The sequence below is a fragment of the Heterocephalus glaber genome, unplaced genomic scaffold (assembly GCF_053883595.1).
Source record: "Heterocephalus glaber isolate CG9 unplaced genomic scaffold, H.glaber_assembly_v1.0 deba00001461, whole genome shotgun sequence".
Taxonomy (NCBI): Eukaryota; Metazoa; Chordata; class Mammalia; order Rodentia; family Bathyergidae; genus Heterocephalus; species Heterocephalus glaber.
The window spans coordinates 40960562-40982109 of NW_028258308.1; the positions used below are offsets into that span (position 1 = coordinate 40960562).

The following is a 21548-nucleotide window of genomic DNA, read 5'->3' on the forward strand; positions in this document are numbered from 1 at the left end:
CGGTGTAGACGCACGAGAAGGGTTTAGAAATCTCTATTCTCTTGCGGGGGAGTGGACTTTTCCTACGTCAGTTGAGCGAGCGCGCTACCGGGAGCGAGACCGGAGCGCAGGCTGGGTTGCGTCAGTGCCGCGCGCATGCTCGCCCGCGGGCGCGCGCATCTTGGCCCGCGCGGGGCCCGGCTGAGTTCTGGGAAGATGATGGACGAGGCGGAGGCAGAGGTGACGGAGCGCTGAGTGGAACCTGCTGCGTCTGTGGAGATGGGGTCGGGAGCGGGCTCGCCCTCTGGGACCCTCCGTGTCCACTGGCTGCTGTTGTTCGGCCTGGTGGGCCCGGTTCTCAGTGGGGAGCGGCCAGGTGGGTGTCTGGCTCCACGGTCCTCCGGGACCGCTGCTTCCCGCTCGGGGACGCTCGGAGTTCACCCGCGGAGCCGGGCGGGTCCGGGTCCGGGCACGAATCTGGGCGGGGAGCCGCGGCCGCTCGCCTCGCCGCCTGCCCTCGGAGGCCAGACCCCGGCCGGCCGCGTCCGTCGGCTCCCGCGCGGCCCGCACCCCGACTCGGGGAACCGGGGGCTTGCACCGCGCGGGTTGGCGCCTGCGGCAGGGGCGCGCCCGGGGCCGCCCGAGCCTCGCTCCGGCTTTCAGGCTCGATGTCACCGGCTTGGCTGGAGACAGGGACAGGGAACTTTTGCTTCAGGTTGTGATGATCCGAGATTCTCAGGTTTATTAGCAGAGTCACCAGTGGATCCACGCAGCTAAACGTGCTGATGGGCTAAAGCAAAGGGAGCTCATTTTTCTTGGGCCATTTTTGTTGTAAGAACACTTTTTTGGAAACGAAGTGCTGTATTTCTATAGCCAGGCTTTTATCAGTGTTCATACTGGGTTCGTATTGCCTTAAACCTACAAATAAGCCCTGGTCTGTTTAACTCACGGGATTATCCTTAAGAATGAAATCATTTATGTGAAATCGTTTTGAGTTGTGAAACTTCTCTTGAATATATGAGCTATTTATAGTGGAGATGCCCGAGGATAGTGGAAACAAATCATCTGCACTCTGGTTTCTTCCTGGAAATAACTTATTTATTTTGGCTTTTGTGTTAAATTATTGTTTGCATGGCTGTATTTTCTCAGGCAGCAATGGAGTATATTGGAGAATGAGCTTTTACTCAGTCGTTGCTTTGAGAATTGTCCGAAGGTGATGATGGAAAAGTTCAGTACAAGAGTGTTGGCCTTTCGAAAACATATTACGTTTTTTCTTATCTTTGGCCTTTTCTTTTAAAATTAAGTCAGTTTGCCCCAGTGTCGAAATATTCAAGGTCAAAATACTGAAAGATTTTTGAAGAGAATGGTGCTGAATCTTTTCTGGGACTACTTTTTCTGTGGTATTCTAGGTAGTGCATCTACCAATATTTAAATAAAGTAAATTACACATCTGGAATGTTAGTAAGCCATGATAGTGTAAATATAAATATAAAGTATGTTTTTTAGTTCCTGTATATGTTTATCATTAATTACATGCCTGCATAAATGAATGGAATATCCTTATGGTCTTTAAGTGTGGCTTCAGTGGGACATGGCCAGCCCCTCACTTAAGCAAAAATCAGATTTAGCCAATATTTACCTCATGCCTGTAAACATCACCCTCTGTGCTTGTGGAGGGGCCAAGGATGTCTGAACCTGCCAAGTGTCTCCGGGGGGTTTGGGAGGTTTTATAGAGAAAGTGATATGTGAACTGAACTAAATGGATGAATTTTTCCAGTGAAGGGGTATAGGAATGCCTTCTAAGTAGAAGGAAGAGTTTTCCTAGAGTATCGGAGGAGTGAAAAGACAAGACCTGTTAGGAAATGATGAGAATGTCAGTTTGACTCTAGGTGGTCTCTGTGAAAGGGAGGAATGGAAGGTAACAACTGGTAGACTGGTACCAGTTGCGGGAACCTTCTGTGCTGAGCATAGGGGTTCAGACTTTACCTTGAGGAAGCTCTTTAGGCAGTGAAGAGTGTTAAATGGGAGTGTGACTGTCAGGTTTTTGGTTAAAAAAGCAACAACACAATGGAGGACAGTATCTAGGAGGGAGAGACGGGTAGACCAGTTGAGAGGCTTTGGCAATGAGTGCAGTGAGTCAACTTCTATTTCCCAAGGCGAATGTTCTTCCAAAATCAGCTGATTAAGCTTTTGTAATACAGGATGTTTAAAATATGCACTGAAACTGGTCTGCTAATAAAAAGAGGAATTTGAGGGCCCAGTACATACTACACACATTAATTATGTCAAGAATTAAGTAGATTTTGGTGGAATTTTTACTACCCTTTGCAATGTGTCAGTGAGGAAATGCAGTATACATAATTTCTAAACCCCTGATTTACAATAATTTTTAAAAACCCAGCTGACAAAAGTAACTTTGTAGCATGGTGAAGTATTTAAGGGGAATCAAGTATGAAACCTTTGGTTTTTAATTTTTTTTTTAAGGTAGTAAATACAAAGCACAGACTTAGAAATTTTTATACCGTGGCATTCTAAAGAATTACTGAAAGCTTACTCATGGTGAGTCACTATAAAATGAAGCATGTAGTACTAACTTAGGTCTGTACTAATCTGATTTTTAGATGTCAGCCAGCAAATTATTTTGGTTTGGTATGTTTGTGGTGTGTAAGAGAAGGTAACTTTTAAATTTAAAAAAATTTGGTTGTCAAACTTTGAAGTAGAAAACCATTTATATTATATTTGCTGGGTTCCAAGACAGTTTTCAAAAAGCATTTTAAATTTTAACTTACCAAATTTGACTTTATATTCGCTTTTTGTTAAAAATCCTTTTTTACTATAGAATCCCCCCAAAGATGCAAGTGTAACTGGAAGCTTTTTCTTCTAATATCCTCCAACTCAAATATCTGACATAGCCTCATGATACTGACCTAGTCATGACATAGTTGGAGACCACTAAAGGGACAAAGGGCAAACAAACTCCTGGGGCCTTAGCCCTTAACTCATTAAAAGCATGATTTATGTTTTTTTTCTAAGATGTTCCTCTTCACTTGGCCTACACATGCCCAAAAAGTAAGCAAAAGTAGAACAAAGCTTGACCTTCATTTTATAAAACTCTGGGGCAGATGCTTCTCACTCTGTATGTAGGCATGTTACTTAGGGAATGTCTGTCTAAAGGTTGGCAAAATAAGGTTTATTAGCCCTAAATTTACCTGTTTACCTGTTTTGTCTCATTACTCTTCAGAACTGAGAACACAGGGATAAGAGATTTGCAGGGACATTCAGCTACCCTAGAATATCTATTGCCCTAAACCTAAGGTCACTGTGGATGCCAGTGGAGGCTCACATGACTGAGAATACTCCTCAGCTCAGGAAGATTCCTCTCATGGGAACCACATTACTCCTCAAATCATGAGGATAGAACCAGAGCTACAAATCAGGGCTGAGATAATTGACTAGATAATTGACTACCTGGCCTACCCCAGCTAGTCCATAAAAACTGGCTTCCTGCTTTTGTGAGTGGGACAGTGTGACCCCTGCATCATAGTGTGCCCCCTCCAGCCATTACTCAAGTTGAAGTCCTTTCTTTTTATTTTTTTGGTACCGGGGATTGAACTCAGGTCCTTGTGCTTGCGAGGCAGTTGGAGGAACCTCTGAGCTAAATCCCTGGTCCTGAAGTCCTTTGTGTATCTTCTGTGAATATTACAGCTAAATTAGAAAATATTCTGAGAAAGTTGGGCAGGGCTGGGCCCTCAGCATAAAAAACAATTGAGGCACATTCACTAAAGGTTAACATTAAAAAGAGAAACTGGCCAGGGATTTAGCTCAGTGGTGCCACCAAGCTCAAGGTCCTGAGTTAGATCCTTGATACCAAAAAAAAAGAAACTACTACACCCACATACTTCCCCTAGCGATGAATAGCAGTGACTGATATTCTAAATAGACATCAGTCACCTTAACTGGGGACTAAAGCATCCCTAGCTAGCCCATTCCTTCCTGGAAATCCTGCTATGGGACTAGCTTCCCCATTTGATCTCCATTTAATCAATATTACCTGGGTGACTATATTTGTAATCTTATTGGTTTGTCGTGGTTTTGTCCCATCTCATGCCCACCTTGTGATTTTCCATTGGATGTTATAGTTTTGTCCCACCTTGAACCCTCCTCACCTCATGGCTTTGCCCCATAAAATACCTTTCAGTCTTTCTTAGACAGAAGCTATCTTTCTCTCAATAAGATTTTTCTACTCTTAACCTCTGTTGTTCCTAGAATTCATTCTTTGATTTTAGAGAACACAAAGTCATGTTTCGGATATCTAGCAGGTTGGGAGTTATAATATTTCCCTTGTTGGATTATTTTGCTTATTTGGATTACTTGGTGCCCTATATCATTAACCTTTCAATTAAAGCTTTTTTTCCTGGAAATTTGTGCCATAGTTTTAATTTCCATTATCACTAAAGCAAAGACCTGCACTAGCTGGTGACAATACATTTTTCGCTTCGATACCTGGTACTGTATGTGTATGTCCCAGAGCCTGGGATTGAAGCCAGTTTTGAGTCAGTTCTATGAAACTGCCCCATAAATGAATCTAGCCCTTCTGGTATCATGACACTGGATCCCCCACCACCTCTGCATGGGTCCAACATGGTGCCAGGTAAAATTGAATTGCATGATGTTGTTTGTGTATTGAGAGATTATATTTCATTTTGTGGTGGAAAATGTAATTTTTTTCCCCCCAGTGCAGGGGATCGAACTTGGGTCCTTGTGCTTGCAAAGCAGGCAACGGAACCACTGAGCTAAATCCCCAGCCCTGTAAACTGTTTTAATCAGATCATTTTTCTAAAGTGATCATATGTGGGATACCACTTGAATCACACCTTGTAAGGATGAGGAAGGGAGCCTGAGATTAATTTAATTTGACTAGTTTTTAACTATGTAGTTTTATTTGAATTTATGGGTCTTTTTGTTTTTTTTTTGGGTACCGGGGATCAAACTCGGGTCCTTGCGCTTGCGCAGCAGGCAGCGAAACCACTGAGCTAAATCCCCAGCCCCTTATATTTATTTTAACTTGAGAATTGGGGTTAAGAAAATGCTATCACTGCCAAAACATGTTATTTGTAAGGCAAAACCCATTCCCAAACTTGAGGAGTGCCCTTTCCCTTTTGACACATTTTTCTTTAATGAGATTTTTCTCATTAACTCACTCATTTACTCATTTAACTCACTTCAGCATGATTTTTTACTCTTTTCTTTGAGTAGCTTTTTAGAACACACGATCAAGTAGACCCTGGCAGAGCTGGCTCTGTGGAGGCCCTGTGGATTTGTGGAAAAGTTGATATAAAAGATGTTGATCATAAAAAGAAAGCTCACTTTAGGTTGTACATAATAACTACAACCAAGAGAATTATGTACGCATAGTTGTAAAGATCAGAAGAGGTTGTTTATCAAACGTATATTTTACTGAATGTCTGTTGTACCTGTCTAGGAAGTACATGATGACTAAGATATTGGCTTTGGTTTCAGGAACTGAAATTCCTTGTTGGAGGAACTTAAGTTCTTAAGAGCATTCCATATTGTTAATGGTTAGAGTTTTTCCGAAAGGGGCACTTCAAAACAAACTATAAAAGTGTTTTCTTTTTAAATGTAATGAATAGTATATAAAAACTATTATGCTCAAAACATGTTAAACTTGCAGGACATAGCAGCAGAAATCATAGTTAAAAGTATGTCTGAAAGAGGTTATTATGTGTTTGAGATTGACCTTGTGATTAGAATGAATAGAATAGAATGGGAATATGTGGTCCCCCAATAACAATGCTTTATGGATCTAATTTCAGCAGTTTATCTTCAAGAAATATTTTAGACAACAGAATTGTCTCATTCAGCCTGAATGTGGAGCCCAGGCTTATTCTCTACAGTCAAAGTACATAAAGGTGGCTATTTGTATGGCTAATAAGCAGGAAGGAAAGGAGAAGGGCTGTGGTTTACCATGCACATTTGTTTGCTTTGCAGTTAGGTAGAATTCTTTTAACTTACTTCCTTCTATAGCTGTTATTTTTAAACATGTTTAGACTTTCTCCAAAGCACAGTAAATAAAAAGACCTAAGGTGTTAGGAAGAAAGAAGCGCAACTAACACCTTCTTTTGTTAACTAAGTTTAGGATTCTTGAGTTTCATGTTTCAAATCTTATTTTTATCTCATACAATTAGTGTGTATTATTTTTGGATGGTATCTCCCAAATTTGTACATTTGTTATGATATTTTGAAACTCCTTATGGCATGGCATTAATTCAGAAAGTGGATCCTTAGATTTTCAAAAGAAGTCAATATCAGAGTAAGAACTTACATGCAGAAGTTATTTTAGGGTGCTGTGATTTTGAAACCTTTTTAAACAAATGATTAATTGTGGTATTCTGTTTTTCAGAATGAACTGTGTTTTTTGTTTTTTTTTTCTTTTTGGTACCGGGGAACAAACTCAGGTCCTTGCGCTTGCTCAGCAGGCGGTGAAACCACTGAGCTAAATCCCCAGCCCTAAGAACTGTGTTTTAAAATGGGAAAGGAAGGAAAGAAAGTTGTATTTATGTTCCTCTGTCCTGTATCTGGCTTTTATTCTCCTTGTGGCAGTCTGGGTAAAAGATCCAGAGAAGACAGAAGACTTGGTTTTTAGTCTTGGCTTAAAACTCAGTGTGTGACCTTACGGAGTCACTTACACTGTTTCAGAATGAGAGCTCTTTAGATATCTGACTTCCAATGAGAACTGCCAAGCTTTAAGGCATTTCTTTTTCCCTGTGATGTTTGCTTCTGAGTTGTAATGAAAACATTTTAGTTTAGTAGGCTGTGGTTTAGCCTTTATTGTAACAGTTGTTTGTGTCTGTCAGCATACATGTATTCTTGTCTGTATTAATTTACTTACACTTTTTATTTTGAAATAATTGTAAGGTTGGCTTACTTTTTAATCACAGGATGGCTTACTTTTTAATCACACAGGGCTTCTAATCCATTACCCCAGAGCATTTTGTCCCTTCTTGCCAGTGCTTTTACAGTGACTATCCTAGTAGTTAAACAGTCACTGTGATCAAGAGGGAAATTCTTAAGAATACTATTTAGACGCAAAGCCCAGATGTGGAGAAAGCCCAGGGGTGAAGTGATTGAGGTGGTGGCAGCTGAGCCCAAAATGGAAGAAGAGAGCGGTGCCACCTGAAGGGTGAAGAAGAAGCAGAAAAAATATAAGAGGAGGCAGTCAAGTGACTGCCAATCCAGCTTGCAATATGCCAATCCAACTAAAAGATACAGCACCTTCATTATAAACATTGCCTTCCCATGTGAAGTGACAGTCACTTAAAGACCTGGTTAAAGAAAAAGTTGGTGAGGTAACACACATGGAGCTCTTAATGGGCTTGGAAAGTCAAGGGGACATGCTGGAAGAAAGCATGAAAAAAGCTGCTGACGTTCTAAACAAGCATAGTGTAAGTGGAAGACCACTGAAAGTCAAAGAAAATCCTGATAGTGAACAGTCCAGGAGAGCAATGCAAAAGGCTGGAAGACTTGGAAGCACAGTCTTTGTAGCAAATCTAGATTATAAAGTTGGCTGGAAGAAACTAAAGTATTTAGTTATGGCTGGTATGATGGTCCAAGCAGACATTCTGAAGGATAAAGATGGGAAAACTCGTGGGATAGGCACTGTAACTTTTGAACAGTCCATTGAAGCTGTGCAAGCTATATTTATGTTTAACAGCCAGCTGCTATTTGATAGACTAATGCACGAGAAGGCCTTACCAAAGGGAAATTTTTTCTTTTCCCTCCTGAACATCCACAGCAACTTTGCCATGGACTTGATGGTATTGGCCTGGGGTTAAGACCAGGAGGGCAGCCTATTGATGCCAATCACCTGAGCAAAGCTATTGGAATGGGAAACCTAGGGCCTTCAGGAATGAGAATGGAAGGCGTAGGATTTGGAATAAAAAAATAGGCATCAAGGGCCCCTTTAGTGGTGGCATGAAAAACATGGTGATTTGGATCTGGGATGAACATGGGTTGGATAAATGAAATCCTAAGTAATGCACTGAAGGGAGGAGAGATCATTACAAAGCAGGGAGGAGGTGGAGGTGGAGGCAGCCTCCCTGGGATTGAGAGGATGGGCCCGGGCATTGACCGCATTGGGGGTACCAACATGGAGCGCATGGATGCAGGCCTGGGCCACTGCATGGATCATGTGGGCTCAGAGATCGAGTGCATGGAGCTGGTCATGGACTAAATGGGCTCTGGCATCGAGTGCATGGGCCCACTGGGCCTCAACCACATGGCCTCCAGCATTGAGTTAATGGGCCAAACCATGGAGCAGATTGGCTATGGCGTGGAGTGCTGGGCCTTGGCATGGGCTTTGGCCTGGAACATACTGTGTAGGCTAAACTGTTGAGGCATAGGCCTGAGCACAGAGCGCATGGTGCCTGCAGGCATGGGGGCTGGCCTGGAGCACACGGTCCAGTGATGGATGGATCACATGGCCAAACAGCCTCGAGTGGATGGGTGCCAACAACCTAAAGGTCATGGGCCCCACTCTAGGCACTGGCATTGAGCCCAGGGGCCTGGCCATGGTTGGCAGTGGTGGTGCCAACTTCGACCGCACCAAGATGGAAATGGAAACTTTGGAGGAAGCTTCGCAGGTTCCTTTGGTGGACCTGGAGGCCATATTCCTGGGGTGGCCAGGAAGGCCTGCCAGACATTAGTTTGAAATTTTCCATTTGATTTTACATGGAAGATGCTAAAGGACAAATGCAACAAATGTGGCCATGTGCTGTATGCTAACATCAAGATGGAGAACAGGATGTCCAAGGGTGTGGTACGGTTAAGTTTGGGTCATCAGAGATGGAGCGAGCCTGCCGGATGACGAGAGTCATGAAGCTGAGTGGCTGAGAGATTGATGTTCAGATTGATAGAAATGCTTAAGCAGTTGCCTTTTTTTTCTTTTTTTGTACCAGGGTACCAGGGATCGAACCTGGGACCTTGTGTGAGGCAGGCGGCGGAACCACTGAGCTAAATCCCCGGCCCTAGCAGTTGCCTTTTTTAAACATCAATATTAGACTTTTGAATTTGTATTTTTTCTTGTTAATTATTTTCATTTGTTGGCTGGATGTGTAAAGACGTTTAAAACATTTAGTTGCTTTTTGGGTAATTTGAATTACGTTTTTAATGAATGGGGCTCTATTTGACTGCATAGATTGCAATGTGTGCAATTCTTTTGGTAGTTGTGGTATCTTGTTGACATTGAATATGACTTTGATAATAAACACTAGTTTCTAGAAAAAAAATAATATTTAAACTTGTGTTTTTAGGAACTCAAGAAAACTGAAAACGTCAGTTAATTTAGGGTTATAATATTTCTGCCTGGTGGTTTGTGCATCTATTAAGGTCATAGACTTCTTTTTGACATGGTTTATGGTTCTTAATCCCAAATATCTGAGTGACATTTGATCATGGCATCTCATAAATATGCCTTGAATCAGCCTGTGGGTACTTTTGTGAGTTATGGAGTCCATTTTTAATGTTTTAATTTTATGATATGAAGAACATTTAGACAGTATAATATGCCATAAGGGGTGATGGGTTAAGAATTTGAAAACTGTTAACATGTGTTATGTTTTATATCTGGATATTTCTCCGAAGCCTCATGTGGTCCTCCGTGGGGTTTTTGGAAGGTGATTGGATCATGGGGCATGATATTTGTCAGTGAATTAGTCCACTGATTAATTTATAGCTAAATGTGATTTGGAAGGTGAGGCTTAATTGGAGGAAGTGGGTAACTGGGGCTGTAACCTGGAAGAGTATATTTCCCTCCCTGCTCCCTCCATCTCTCTGCTTCTTGCTGCTCTGTCCTGAGCTGTTTCTCCTCTGCCATGCCCCTCTGCCTTGCTGCCATGTTGGAGCCAGCCAACTATAAACTGAAACCTCTACACTCTGTGAGCCAAAATAAATTTTTCTTCCTTAGAGTTGTAGGTGGATAATATTGTGTCTCTGACAAGAAGGTAAGACAGCATGACATGTATTTGATATGTTATAATTTATATTTTCCTATCTGTATCTTTTAAATCCTAAACTAGACAGGGTTGTAAACATTTTCACATATAGTATTATCTTGGGCAAAGCTAGATGTAAATATTTCATCTTAATCTGTATTTGAGAAATCTGAAGAGCATAAAGCAATTTAATGAGTGAATACAGATTGATCAGAGGAGGAGAGGTGGGGGGACTAGGTCAAAATTATTAGTAGCCTGGATATGAAGTTAGTAAGGGTGCTAGAGGCATGGGAGTGTAACTCAGGGGTAGATTTTTTTTTTTGGTACCGGGGATTGAACTTGGGACCTTGTGCTTGTGAGGCAGGCAGCAGTAGGGGTAGATTTTTGCTTGGCATTTGTGAGTCCCTGGGTTTGATCCCCAGCACTGAAAGAAAAAAAAAAGGATATAAAGGATTTTTTTTTTTGGAGAGGCATTAGAAATGTTTACTAACTAGGCAGAATTAAGCAAGTACATACTCACAAATAATAGAATGTGAGGCCTTGAGACAGGAGCCCGACCTTTTGGGAGAGATTCTAGATAATCAGTACTTTAAAAATATTTTATACAAGAGCTGGGGGTTTAGCTCAGTGGCATTGCACCTGCCTGATAAGCATAAGTTCCTGAGTTCGATCCCCAGTACCACACACACACACAAAAAATGTCCTAAAAACATTTTATACAATTTTCATTGAAGAAACACTTTTTTTGCCCTTTTAATTTCAAAAGTAATACAGTGATGCCAAACAAATTAAACACTACAGAAATACAGTGTGGGAAATACATTACTTTTCTTATTACTCTGTAGTTCCATTCCATTACAGTACATGCTTTAAACAATTTGGTACAGCCAGGTGTGATGGCACGTGTCTGTAATCCCAGTACTCTAGAAGCTGAGGCAGGAGGATTGCTTGTGAGTTCCAGGCCAGCCTGGGCTATATAGTATGTTCAAGATCAGCTTGGACTGCATATCAAAACTCTGTCTCAACAACAACAACAAATAAAAACAAAAACAGAAACAACAGTTTGGTCCATTTACTTTATTTGGTCATTTACTTACTCTGATTATTTATGACATTTAATACTCATTTATTATCTGATGTAGTAGTAGTATTTTATATTACAGAGAGTTGTATAAAGTAAAAAGTCTTTCATCTCATACTCTATATATAAAACCACTTAAAATAATTATTTTAGTTTTTAAACATACACAAGTCTTTTTTTGTTTTGTTTTTTGAAACAAGGTCTCACTATGGCCTTGAACTAACTTGTGGCTTCATAATTTCTCCCAGGTGTTGGGATTAGAGGCATGTGCCGCCATGCCTAGCTTCCAGTATCTACTTTTAATCCTACTTTGTTTGTATATATCTCTTTCCTCAAACACACTAGATTATTTTAGTGTATACCCTAGACATCATATTATTTTTGTTGTTGAATATTCATAAGGAGTCTCTGAGGACATAAACCTTACCAACAATGCGCTTATTACACTAAAAAAATTAATAGTACTTCCTTAAGATCATCAAATATCAACACAGTGTCGAAGTTTCCTGGATTACCACAGATTTTATTTTTCAGTTGATTTATTTTAAGTAGGATCTAAACAGGTCCATACAATACATTAGGTTATAAAGCTCTTTTAATGTACGAAAGTTTTTACTTCCCTGCTTTGGTGGCATTCATTTGTAGAAGAAACTGATTGAAAGATGTGACTCTGCTCTTCCCTTACTTTTTAACTTTGTGTATGCTGTTCTCAAGCTTCCTTACACTAAATGTGGTTTTATAGAGTTGTGGTTTTTTCATCTGGTCATTAGATGGTGACCATCTATGTCATCAAGTTCATTGAAAGAATTGTTAGTCCATGGTAATGATACTGGAAGGAAAAAATTGTGTTGGACTTATTGAGAGCCTGTGTATTGGACTTTGAAAATGATTGCTATGTATAAAATGTTTGGATAATGACTGACATTCTTTTTTAGGAACTATTAACCCACCCCATACTTACCTAGTACATTGTTATTTTGCTATTTTAATGCAAAATTTATATAAATCTATTTGTATTATAGACTCTTGAGTTACTACCAGCCTGATAGACGAGCAGCTTGGGTTACAAATAAAGTCTTGAGTTACGACCTGAATGCTGGCCGATTGTGCTTCCAGATGGTCTCAGATACAGATTTAACCCTTAAAAGAGTTCTAGAAGGGATATTACAGCATCTTTTCCTGTGCAGGGTTAATTGAGAAATCCTGGGCCAGTGTCTCTCTAAGGGTACTGAGATCTGCCTGTATACAGGAGAGAGACTTTGAAGGCTGTGTAGAGGAGCCTGGGCCTTCAGTTGATCAGCTTGAGTTAAAACCAGCCCTCAGAAAAGAATTGAGTACATTAAGTCAGGGGTCCACTGTATTTTATTTTATTTTTTGTGGTACCTGGGATTGAACTCAGGACCTTGTGCGTGCTAGGCAGGCGAGGTATGACTGAGCTACATCCCTGCCCCCTGTATTTTAAATTGCACTGGAGATTGAATTCAAGGCTTCATGCATATATTCCACCACTGAGCCACACCCCCAACTCATTTAAAAACTTTTTTTGAGACAGGGTCTTGCTAAGTTGGTTAGGCTGGCTTCAATCTTGTGATTCTCCTGCCTCAGGTTCTTCAGTAGTTAGGATTATCGGTGTGCACTGCTATACTTGGCTATGGATATTTTTTAATGTGGGAATGTTAGGTAATTTTTCAGTGATTTGAACTTTCAACTTTTGATTTCCATTATATTTTGGCATTATGTAGTTTTTCAGGTTCACTTGTTATATTGTAATTATTATTCCTTTTTCTGTAGGCTTTCAACAGACCTCACACCTCTCCTATGAAATTATAACTCCCTGGAGATTAACTAGAGACCGAAGAGAAGCCCCAAGGCCCTTTTCAAAACAGGTAAGTTGTTTCTTGGGACCTATGTAGATATTAACATTTTTCTTTTCTTTTCTTTTTTTTTTTTTTTTTTTTAAAGCAGAGGTATTTTCAGGAGTGCTTGGTTCAGGGAGTAGACAGTTGTTATTTAGTACAGCACCATATGGTACTGATGCCCGCTAGACATTATTCTAGTTAAAGCAATATTTTGAGCCTTTGTATCTTTTTTTTTTTAAAAGACAAAAGAAATCAACTCAAAACATAACAGGATGAAATAAGTAGAATTCTGTGACCAGGTTAGGATGCTGATTGCATAGATTTTTATCCCTTAACTGATCAGCAGTGGTCACAATGGTTTTACTTAATAACAAGAACTAACCCCACTCAGATTGTAATAGGTAGAATATTTTATACTGTATTACTGTATCTTGATTGACACTGGAGAAGAGTAATATGTAAAATGCCTCTATTTAGGAGCTTGTATGTTTGATGTCTCAGTGCAGGATTGAGGTGGATAAAAGAGTTCTGTCAACAGAACTAGGATCCAGGATCCAGTCTTTAAAAGTTCTTGGTTAACGTGCCCTAGTAGAGGGGATCATGTTACTTCTTGACAAAATGTTAACTTAGAGCCTGGAAACAAGGGAAAATTAAGTAGGTGCTTCTGATAATATTATTTGTTGAGTCCCTTTGTGACTTACTTTTTTATTAGAGTTAAGAACCAGTTGAATCTAATGAAATGGTGAGTTGCTGGGTGTGTTAGCTTTTCATCACTAAAATGAATTAACTGACTTATAAAGAGGAAAGGCTTATTTTGGATCACAGTTTTGGAGGTTCTGGTCCATGATTGATTGGCTCCATGGTTTGGGGCCTGTGGTGAGGCTGAACATCAAGGCAGGACAGAACTGCTCACCTCATGAACCAGAAGAGGAAGTGGTTGGATCCTGCAGTCCTTTCAAATGCGTGTCCCGAGTAACCTGAGGTCCTTAACTTCTTGCAAGTCCATAGTACCTTCCACAGTGCCACTCTTTGGACCAGACTTGTATTACTGGACCTTTGGGGAACATTGAAGATCCAAACTATATCCCTGGAGAAAATGTTTTAGATTGTTAGATGTAGAGAAGAGGGTCCCATGAGTTTAAAGATGTGGAATGTAAGTTATCTTGTCTTAATTCATTGACTCTACGATGCTGTCAGTTGTAAGACACTATATTATTTTATGTACTCCTGACAAATAGAACTGTTGACCCAGGAATGGCAGCACTTGCCTGTAACCCCAGCACTCACGAAGGCTGAGGCAGGAGGATCACAACTTTGACTGATACTCTTAAAAAAAAAAAGGGCTGAGGATGTTGCTTAGCGCAAAGGCCCTGGGGTTAATCTCCAGTACTGAAAAACAAACAAAAAAACTCGAAGCAGAAGAACAATAAACCCGAAACTTTCTCCAGTTAGATTTCTGTGCCTTTGTGTGGTGCATCCTCACCCCAGAGATGTTACTACGAAGTAATGGGGAGTGTGTTTTAGAATGGACGAAGTGAAGTGGGCTGTGTAAAGTTGTAGTGTCTTAATATGGATTTCTTTTCTACTTTTGGGAAATTAGAACTAGGAATAATCTTTTGAAACTAAGAAGTTCATTTTATTTAAACAAAAGAAAAAACTGCTTTATCCTGTGGATAACACATGGGTGGTCGCTTCCCTGAAGTTATAACTGAATTAGAAATGAATTTAAGAGTTTAGATAAATATATGGTTTATTATTATTTAAGAATAGTTACAAATTTCTATAAATGTACTGTAGTCAGTACTAAATTATTTTAATTCAGAATAGAATTTTGTGTCTTATAAATGACATTTTGTTGAAAAGTAATTTATAAAATAGTGTTATTGGTTTTGTTTCCCCCCTTCTCTGCATTTAGGTATCTTATGTCATTCAAGCTCAAGGAAAAGAACATATTATTCACTTGGAAAGGAACACGTAAGAAATTTAATTTACTTTGGCTTTTTGATAAATCCTTCTGAAATAGTGTATTGATTTCTCTTCAAGGTAGATACTTTTCAGTAGCTGTGAACCGCAGTAGTGGCCAGATCTCGCCTTTGCTGTCACTGCTGTCTGCTGTCACTGCTGTGCAAGAGTAGAATTTCCTCTGGAGAAGCACAGAGGCATTTGTGCTAGGCTGGGCAGGGAGTGTCTTCCAGAAGGAGGAGGGCAGAGAAGAGCCAAGCATCTCCATGATCCTTTCACATTCACTAGAGGGAAGGAAAGTGGTGTGTGTGTGTGTGTGTGTGTGTGTGTGTAGTGTAGGGTTGGGGAACGAGGGAGAAGAGGAGACTGAAGTGATTAAACAGGGTCAGCTGTGGAGAGGACTCAAGATTGCACAGGCCGCTCCCCAGCACACTCACGCAGACTTTAATGAAGAGTAAAGGAGCATACATCAAGGCAAAGAAAGTGCACACAGACCTTGAGCACTTCTTCCCCGGGGTCCTTTCTCAGTCACATGGATGGACATGCTTTGCCGCAGTTATCAACCACTGAGATGGTGATCTCAGCACAGTATTTTCTGAGGGAGGCCAGGTATAAGTTTATTGAGGGTCTTTTATACTATGCTGGCCATGTAGCTAAAGCCAAGCTGTGTAACATGTTAAATGGGTTGAAAACTATCAATTTGTCCATCTCTAAACAGTATAGATAAGTTGGTCCTGGGTGTCTCCAGGGTGTTTTGAGCTTCATTTTGAGAAAGGGGCTCTGTTGTGCAGGCTAACTTCGACTTGTGATCCTTTTGCCTTAGCCTGCTGAGTAGGTAGCATTACAGGTGCATGCCACTGTTCTTTCTATTGGTGAGGATGGAACTCACGGCTTCACACCTTCTAAGTGTTCTACCTCAGAGCTACATCTCCAGCCTGCCTTTTAAACTTAATTAGCATGTTAATATTCATGACTGGTCCCTAAGGCCTGGGGACCAGCAGAGAGCTGCTCCACTCCTGTGGTGAGGGAACCTTGTCTTTGCAAATGTGGCCTGTAAACAGCTCTTTAACATGGAATAAAGCTCTGGGAATTGGAAATAGTTGTTTCCTTCAACAAATGAAAACAAGATTTTTCCTCAGTACTTAGGTTAAGAAAATGAATGCTTCTTGTTTATATGGGACATTAGAAAAAGAGTACATACTTATTTTTCTTTTATAAATATGATGTGCTGTCAGTAATTTAGTTTTTTTTTTCCTGTGAGTTGTAAAGTTTAAGAAACATTATTTATATTGCTTTAAATTTTTACAGCCAACATCTTATGCCATTACAACAAATTGTAGGTTAACATCACTTATGAGTAGGGAATGTACACTATATCAGATTTAAGACTGTTTATGAACTTTTAGTTTTATGGTAGTATGTTCCTTAAATGAAGATTAATTGGATAAATTTTTTATTTATTTCTGTTCATCTGTTCTGGGAATGATTCCTTATGAGTTGTGTCCTTTAGTTGTTGGTAATTCAAATAAATATAAATGGTATGTGTTTTATTCCTTTTCCAGAGACCTTTTGCCTAAAGATTTTGTAGTTTATACCTATAACAAAGAAGGGGCTCTGATCTCTGACCATCCCAATATACAGGTAATATATTTTCCTCTTGATCCTGTAGCAAAATTTATGATAGTTATATTTTAAAGTGAGTACTAGTCAGACATTCAGGACTGATATGTGCATAACCCTAATGGGACACTTTTAATGTTATAATGCATGGGTGGCCCTGGAGGAGGTGGGCACTTACATAGACTCTCCTCTACCCGGCAGCTGTTCAGGTCCATAGTAGTTTTTTTTCTTAAATTCCAGGAAAATAATCTTTTATTTAGTGATAATCCTTATTGATTATGAAGGGAAAAAGTTTGATGTATTTTGAAACTAGTTTTTTTATTGTTGTTGAAAATTAATACTCCAAAAAGAACACCTTGAGTCCTTATGAAACCATTTGTCATTGGTGTTTACTTTGCTGTTATATATTCTAGGGTTGTAATGTTTTGCTGAAAGTATTTCTTTCCTAAAGAGGTGTGTTCTTTTTTGGATCAAATGACAAAATACTCTTGGGGACAGAAGTTGCCAGGAAAACTCAGAATAATTGGTAGATATTGAAATTGACTTTGTATGTTTTTTTAGAGTATAAACATTTCTAGTTTTGTTTGGGAAGAGTGCTTTACTGTCCCTTTTGGCAGTTAGGTAATATACATTTTTTTCTTTTGTAATAGTTTTCATGAGAAATCTTTTTTCCTTATGTTTTTTTTTTTCCCCTAAATTTTATAATGTTTTGCTAGGTTGACTTGTTTATATTAGTTATTCATATGCTTTTTGTTTTATGAGACAAGGTATTCCTATATAGTCCAGATTGGCGTTGAACTCACTGTGGAGCTCAGGCTAGCCTCAAACTCACAGTGATCTCCTGCCTCAGTCTCCTTAGTGCTGGGATTACAGGCATGTGCCACCATGCCCACCTAGTTTTTTACTTTTGTAGCATTCTACAACTAAATAGAAGGGAAAAATCTTTATTTTAGGTTAATTATTGTTATTTTTAAAAAATGAGGAAATACTGACTTTGCCCTATCCTTTTTTTGGTCCACTGTATGATTCATTAATCTTAGTGAACTGTTTGTACATTATTTAGTAAAAATTAGTAGAAGAGATTAAATTTATATTATAGTGTAAACCAGGTTAAAAAAAAATCCAGCTATCCTTTCATCTGTCCAAAGATTACTATGGCGGGAATCCAGTGACTACATAATTTATGCACTTAACAAAAGCAATAATCTTAAAAGACATTTTTTTTTTCATAAAGATATCTTGGCATGCCTTTTTTGAGATACAGAGTGGGCTTGAATTTTGGCTCTGTCATGCATTTGCTGGTGAAGTTACATTAACCTCTGGGTGCTTTAGTATTCCACTTTAAAAGGAAATAATAGTTATTACTTCATGGCATTAATATCTGTGAGATGCTTAGAACAGGCATTCTGGAAAAATTTTAAAAATATAATTATTTGTTATTAAAATATATATATTTAAGATTGCTAAAAATAGATTTCAGTTTATAGAAACAAATAACTGTCATCTTAACATGGAATTGTTTTGTTTTCCTGGATGTTTGAAAATATCCACTGAAACACATAGTTTTCCATTTATCTTGGTTTTTAATATTATTCAGATAAGTGTGAATGTACATTTGAAATACAAATGAAAACTTTGATACTGAGATGTTTTGCATGTTGGAAGATTGTCAGGAATCATAACAACATGTAGCTTTGTCCATAAAATATAGTTAAGTCACACTGAGAAAATTTAAATGCTTTCTCCTAGTAAAACACTCTTCCCAAACAAGATTGTGTTGCTTAAGATTGAAGTAATTTATAAAATTGTTTTCTAGCTTTTGTTATCAGTGTCTTTCACCATTTTTCTTAAGAAACAAAGTTTTAGAGAAGTGACTTAACATGAGTTGTTGTGTGAAATAAACCTCCAAATTCCTATGAATTTAGGGTATCTTGTAAATGCATGAGATATTCTCATAAATATTTCCCCTAGTTGATTGATGCCTTTGTGTCCTCTAAAAATATATTGATTACTCAAGGCTCCTTGGACCCTTGTGGCCAGTGGGTTCTGTGTGCTCTTGCTTCCACCAGGAGAGTTTTTTTACTTGCAGTTTGTGTGTTTCCAAAACCATTTATGCCAGTTGCACCTTTATTGTATTCTTGCAACTTCACTAGATATTTTGTAAACTTACAAGATAGGATTTGTTGTGTTTTTGACAGCTATAAAGTGAAGGGAAACTTCCTTTCCATCCTCTGAGAGTTTCCTGGGAGAATTTGAAAAATTCTTAAATAGGAGAAAAGGCATAAAACTTGATCAACATGCAGTCCCACTGCAGGAGGTCACAGGAGTGTGCGTGTCCACCAGCTCAACACTAATTTAGAAACGTATGTGCCCTTTTTCTATAGAGAAGGATAGGACGAGGAATGTCAGGAGAACGTAAATGATTTTTTAGGAGGACTTGATGGTTTTGGAGAATATAACATGGCTTGGGACAAAGTCCATTTATTTGACCCACAGGACAGTGGTTTGTCACTGTGTCTATGGGACTGAAATAGAGGACTGTGGTGTGTGACAAAAGCCTGTCAAAGTGTCCTGATGGACTTCAGACTTTCTTCCTGCAATGAAAGTCTTCTCTGGTTAATGAAATTTCAGCAAGAAGACTGAAGGTAGTTGTGTTCTTCTTGGCAGATCTGGTCAGTTAGGTACAGGAACTTTGCAACAGAACTAAACTGAATACTGTAGAAATATTTAATAAAAGCAGGTTATTAAACAAATACCATCAGGTTGGCAGGTGAAGGGATCACCTGCTGGGTGCCAGCCAACTTAGTTGTTCTCAGGGTATCAGATCAGTAAACGCAACCTGTCAAGGAAGTGCTTGACCTTGACCACACTGACCATTTGGTTCAGGAGGTGTCTGTTGGGCTTCTCTGCTGTAAAGTTGCCATCTCTGCCTTTTAAATTAATGCTATGGGTAGATACTTTGAGACTGTGAAAAGTGTCCTGTTACTTCTCCAGAGTTTACCCACTAAGTTTCAGTATTTAGTTTTTGTCTGAGTCAGTTGTTGCTATCACAGCTACCAAAATGATAATTTTCTAATTTCATCACTGCTAGAGTGAGTTCTACTTTAAGGAAGAATTTTCTCTATTTCTGTCAGTATGGATTCAGAGATACTGTCTTTGTCAACGTGTCAGATAGAAAACCTTTTCATACATCTAAGAGGATTTTTATATGACATAAATTGTGTCAATTGTTTATGTCTTTTGCCCAGTTTTCTATTGTGCTTAAAATTTTTTTTTTTTTTTTTTACTCATATTGGGATTGACACTAGGGCCTTTGAACTGAGCTACATTCCCATTCCTTTTAAAAAATACTTTTTATTTTGAGACAGAGTCTCACTAAGCCGCTAAATTGCCCAGGGTGGGCTTGAACTTGGAATCCTCCTATATCAGCCTCCCATAGTGCTGGGATTAGAGGCATGTGCCACTATCTGGCTTAGGCTTTTATTATTTTCCCCTCAGTGTTTAAAATATTTTTATATTTAGTGATATATTAACCCTTTACCTGTCAGGTAAGTTACAAATACTATCTTCTAGTCCATTGTCTTTTGACTTTTTTGGGGTGTTTCTTTCCATGTGGAGACTTTAAGAAATATTTTTTATATTTGAGTGACAAGGAGGAAGTCTTTCTATATCAAAGTTAAAAGAGGAATTCACTCTTAATTTCTTCTAGATCTTGTGTTTTTATTTTTATGTTTAAATTCTTGATCTGTTTGGAGTATACTTTTACAAGGTGTGAATTATGGATACAATTTTATTCTTCTCTAATGTTTAATTAGCATTTATTTAAAAGTACAGCTTTGCCCCTGTGATTTGAGATGCTGCTTTTATCAAATAAATGTCTATATGTACTTGTGGTCTATTTGCAGACTTTCTCTTCGGTTCCACTGGTTCAGTTCTCTCTAGTAATCCTCCAGTACTCTCCTGTTTTAATAATCAAGGCCTTGTTTTTGTCTGGTGGAACTGGTGTTCCCTGAGCCTTGGATTTTCTATTTTAAGACTTTGTAATTTTCTTTTCAGTGGTGTGAACTGAACCCAGGGCTTTGGGCATGCTAGGCAAGTGCTCTACCACTGAGCTAACTCTAGCTTCTAAAATTGTTCTAGAGATAAGAAAATCTGCTTAGGTACTAAATATTTGGTATTACTAAGTGTATGTATGTATGTATGTATGTAGTACTGGGAATTGATCCCAGGGAGCACTGAGCTACATCCCTAACTTGTGATCTTCCTGCCTCAGCCTTCTGAGTAGGTGGGATTACAGACTTGTGCTACCATGCCTAATTTACTAAATGATGTTATTTTTGCATATCTATTGGTTAATTTCTTGCTCCAAAGTAAGATTAAAGCCTCTGAAATTTTTAAAGATGGCCAAATTTACAGTTAGTAATAATATAATATACCTAAATAGGAAAAGAAAATCATCTGATCAAATAACTTTTTCCCTTTATACTGATTTTTTTTGGGGGGAGTATAGGGGCTTCATTATCCTCTCACAAAATCCTCTTCTGAATTATATGTCTACTGGCTGCTGATGCTTCTTGGATTGACTGTGATTTAAAATGTTAGACATAACAGTGTTGTCCTGTTCTGCTTCTCTGTTGAGAGGTCATTGGGACAGAGCTGTGTGTATTGAGTAACTGCTGGGATTCTGCCTGTATGTTTGTGTACTTGTAGGATGAGAGTAGGTAGTCTGCAGGGAGTCTGGAGAATACTGTCTCAAATTCTGAAATGCCAGTAATATAAATTAAATCTTTTAGTTTACTGGCCACAAGTGATTTTGTTAGCTGTGCAGTTTCTATGATGATTTTCTAAATGTAGCAGTATGTGAAAATTAATACAGTATTTTTTATTTAGAATCATTGTCATTATCGGGGCTATGTGGAAGGAGTTTATAGTTCAGCTGTTGCTCTTAGTGACTGTTTTGGCCTCAGGTAAGGAATTTTCTGTGTCTGTTTTTTTTTGTTCTTTCTTTTTCCTATTTCTCACCTCTTATCTCTGTCT

General features: G+C 38.9%; 1 protein-coding gene and 1 pseudogene across 3 annotated transcripts in view; both read left to right on the forward strand.

Moving 5' to 3' along the window:
* The first annotated feature begins 69 nt into the window (after positions 1-69).
* Positions 70-21548, forward strand: part of Adam9 (ADAM metallopeptidase domain 9) — a 125900-nt gene continuing 104421 nt past the window's right edge. For all 3 annotated transcript variants that reach the window (XR_002386350.2, XM_004855321.4, XM_004855322.4), the window contains exons 1-5: positions 70-355; positions 12862-12956; positions 14845-14903; positions 16454-16532; positions 21402-21478. Coding sequence is in view for 2 of the 3 variants with exons in the window: in XM_004855321.4 (XP_004855378.1) it covers positions 259-355; positions 12862-12956; positions 14845-14903; positions 16454-16532; positions 21402-21478 (407 nt within the window). In the remaining variant the exon portion in view is untranslated. The remainder of the gene's footprint in view (positions 356-12861; positions 12957-14844; positions 14904-16453; positions 16533-21401; positions 21479-21548) is intronic.
* LOC147826808 (heterogeneous nuclear ribonucleoprotein M pseudogene) lies at positions 362-12855 on the forward strand (annotated as a pseudogene).